The sequence below is a fragment of the Castanea sativa genome, chromosome 8, assembly GCF_040712315.1.
Source record: "Castanea sativa cultivar Marrone di Chiusa Pesio chromosome 8, ASM4071231v1".
NCBI lineage: Eukaryota > Viridiplantae > Streptophyta > Magnoliopsida > Fagales > Fagaceae > Castanea > Castanea sativa.
This window is the reverse complement of record NC_134020.1, coordinates 19,649,125-19,652,776: the sequence shown is the minus strand read 5'-3', so window position 1 is coordinate 19,652,776 and position 3,652 is coordinate 19,649,125. Positions and strand designations below refer to the sequence as shown.

General features: G+C 42.9%; 1 protein-coding gene across 1 annotated transcript; it reads right to left on the bottom strand.

The window, feature by feature from the left end:
* Positions 1–2,599: 2,599 nt before the first annotated feature.
* Positions 2,600–3,370, bottom strand: LOC142605971 (uncharacterized). Its single transcript, XM_075777395.1, has one exon. It carries the CDS (start codon positions 3,368–3,370, stop codon positions 2,600–2,602), a length of 771 nt encoding a protein of 256 aa, XP_075633510.1.
* Between the last annotated feature and the right edge of the window lie 282 nt (positions 3,371–3,652).

Genomic DNA, 3,652 nt, shown 5'->3' with positions numbered 1-3,652 from the left:
GCCGAGCATAATGCCGAGGTAGCTGTGAGGGCTCAGAACGAAGCTGAACAAAACTTGAAGGAGACCCTCATCCACCTAGTCGAGGTAGAAAAAGCTCACAAAAACGCTGAGTCTACCCTGCAGAGTTACGAATCGCAGGCTAACCTGGCTCTCGAGGCCCAGAAGCAAGCTCAAAGCAGACTTACCCTTACTGTGGTTGAACTTAAGCAAGCACAGAAGGAACTAGCTTCTAAGGAGCAGGAGAAGGCTAATGCTGAGCAAGCAGCATATGATGTCGAAGTGAAGAAGGCTGTTGACAACTTGACCGCCCAACTCAAAGGGATTGCTAGAGCATTTTGTTTAGAAGTGTGGGGTCGAGCTTTAGATCCTGCTGAAGTATCCACTGACTCCAAGCTTCGAGCTCCTGACAGTGTTTACTACCCTCCTGCTTTGCACTTAGCTCCTGCTCCCCCTAAACCTACGAGTGACTCAGCTGCATCCATTCTGGAGCCTAATCCATCTGCTGTGCAAATAACTGAAAACCCCTCTCCTCAAGCCAAGCCCATGGATGAAGTAAATGAAGCCGACCCGAAGGAAGGGGGATAAGCAAAAAACAAGAAAAAAGAGAAAGAAACAGAAAAGAAGAAAGACAAATAACCCAGCGCTTAATCTTGTTGTTTTTCGTTTTATTCTTTTCTTTGTTGTTTTTTTTTTTTTTTACTGAATGGAAAAGATAGATAACCGTGTTGTGCTTTTTGTTGTTTATTGTTATCATATTTCAAGACTCCAATATCTACTTTGTTATTATTCATTTGTCAAACACAATTCCTTACCGCTCAAATGTTAAGTTTTCATGCATATGTATAATGGATCGTACCAACCACTTTTGCCATATAAGCCAACAGTACACGGTGTTCATTTTTTTGTCTTACACTTATAATTTGAGAAACTAAGCAAGAAACAAGATCAACTTAACCTTGACTTTCACCACGCAACAAGATTAATTTAAGTTGACACTTAACTTTTCAGAAACTAGATTACGTTAAGTTAACACTTAACCTTTCGCCAAGAAACGAAATTATGTCAAAACTTAGTTATTAGCTTTTAGACTTGTGGCCCGAGGAGCCGGTCATGACCTAAATTTGGCTTAACACTTGACTTTTATAAGTTGTTAATTTCTCTTAGACTTGTGGCCCGAGGAGCCGAACAAGGACTAAGGTCAGTTTAACACCTGTATTGGTATAAGTTGTTAATTTCTCTTAGACTTGTGGCCCGAGGAGCCGAACAAGGACTAAGGTCAGTTTAATACCTGTATTGGTATAAGTTGTTAATTTCTCTTAGACTTGTGGCCCGAGGAGCCGAACAAGGACTAAGGTCAGCTTAACACTTGTATTGGTATAACAGTAAAAGAAAATACACATGCCAATGGAACAAAATGAGCCTACAACTGATACAAAAGAAAGCTCTTTCCTTAATAGTAATAACGTCGTAAGTTATTTACATTCCAAAGGCGATGAACCACCCTTCCATCCAGATCTTCCAAACGATAAGCCCCTATACCTGCTACTGACGTAATTCTATACGGCCCTTCCTAGTTAGGTCATAATTTACCCCAAGCAGGATTTCTCGCTGTTCCTACCACTTTTCTTAACACCAAATCGCCTGGTACCAAAGGTCTTGATTTAACTCCCTTGTCATATGTTTGCTTGAGTTTCTGTTGATAGCTTCCCATCTTCACACTGGCTACTTCTCTTCTTTCTTCGATGGTATTCAAACTATCATGCAGCATGTCATGATTACTTACATCATTATACTGATCGAATTTCAAGGTGGGAAAGCCCGACTCCAACGGGATTACAGCTTCCATTCCATATGTCATTGAAAAGGGTGTCTCGCCTGTCGATCTTCGGGGCGTAGTACGATAAGCCCATAACACATGAGGCAACTCTTCTACCCATCGTCCTTTAGCATCGTCTAAACGCTTCTTTAATCTAGCGAAAATAACTTTATTTGTAGCTTCGGCTTGACCATTTCCTTGAGGATAGGCCGGTGTTGAATATCCATTCCTTATTCCCATATCTGCGCAATACCGGCGAAAAGCCTTGCTATCAAATTGGAGTCCATTATCAGAAATCAAGGTATGTGGGACTCCAAAGTGAGTTATGATATTCTTCCAAATGAACTTCTTAGCACCTACATCCCTGATATTGACTAATGGTTCAGCTTCCACCCATTTCGTAAAATAATCCGTGCTGACAAGGAGCCATCTCTTATTACCAACTGCCCGAGGAAAAGGTCCGACGATATCCAAGCCCCACTTAGCAAAGGGCCATGGACTAGACAATGGATTTAAGGCACCCCCTGGTTGATGAATGTTTGGCGCGAACCTTTGACACTGATCACACTTTCTTGTATACTCTTGGGAAGCCCTCTGCATGTTTGGCCACCAATACCCTTGAGTCATGGCTCTGTGGGCTAATGATCGTCCTCTAGTATGACTCTTACATATTCCTTCATGTAACTCTTCCAACAAGGGCTCCACAGCTTCAGGATGTACGCAGAGCAAATACGGCCCCGAGTAAGATCGTCTGTATAGCTTATGCTCTTCCGACAGCCAATATCAGGGAGCACTTCTCCGTACCTTCTTGGCTACCACTTTATCTTCAGGAAATACACCGTGCTGTAGGAAGGTTACAATCGGATCCATCCAGCTCGAGCCCACGCGAATGCTATGAACCCTGACTGCCGAGATGCTTGTAAGGCTAGAGGTCAACAAATCTTCTACCATCACCGTCCGTGGCAACTTTGAGCCCAGCGATGTGGCTAACATGGCTAATGAGTCGACATGAGCGTTCTGCCCTCTTGGAATCTGTCGTACTTGAAAACTCTTAAACAAACTTAACACCCCTTTGACTCGTTCAAGATATTTCTTCATTCTCTCATCTCTTGCCTCAAACTCTCCATTAATTTGTCCGACAACTAGTCTGGAATCACAATACAACTCCACTATTTCTCCTCCCAAATGCCTAACCATTTGGACGCCCGTCAAGAGAGCTTCATACTCGGTCTCATTGTTAGTGGCTATAAATCCAAGCCTCAATGACTTTTCCATAACTAACTTCTCGGGAGTAATTAACACAACTCCAATCCCGACTCCCTTTCGATTTGACGCCCCATCCGTATAAACTTCCCAAAGAGGGACATTCCCAAGCCCAATAGTCATTACAGTCATCATTGCATCGTCCTGCTTAGTGCCACTTTCTGTGAATTCAGCCATGAAATCGACAAGAACCTGCCCTTTAATAGCCGTCCGGGTCATATATTTAACATCATAAGCTCCCAGCTTGGTTCCCCATTTAGCTACACGACCCGTGTAGTCCGATTTCCTCATGATAGCCTGTAGAGGCAACTAGGTGAGCACCACTATTGTATGAGCTTGAAAATAATGGGGCAGCTTCCTTATAGCATGTACAACGACTAGAAGAGCTTTTTCCAAGGGTAAATATTGCCGCTCGGCCTCTTGTAAAGATTTACTAATATAATATATTGGTTTTTGAACCCCGTCATCATTCCTTATTAGGACAAGACTTACAGCATAGTTCGTGACGGCTAGATAGGCATACAACACCTCTTCCTTTTCCAACCTTGATAATATCGGTGGGTTCGTCAAGTA

Bases quoted from the DNA above. Each gene is read 5' to 3' on its own strand.
- LOC142605971 (XM_075777395.1), bottom strand. From the start codon at position 3,370: ATGAGGAAATCGGACTACACGGGTCGTGTAGCTAAATGGGGAACCAAG.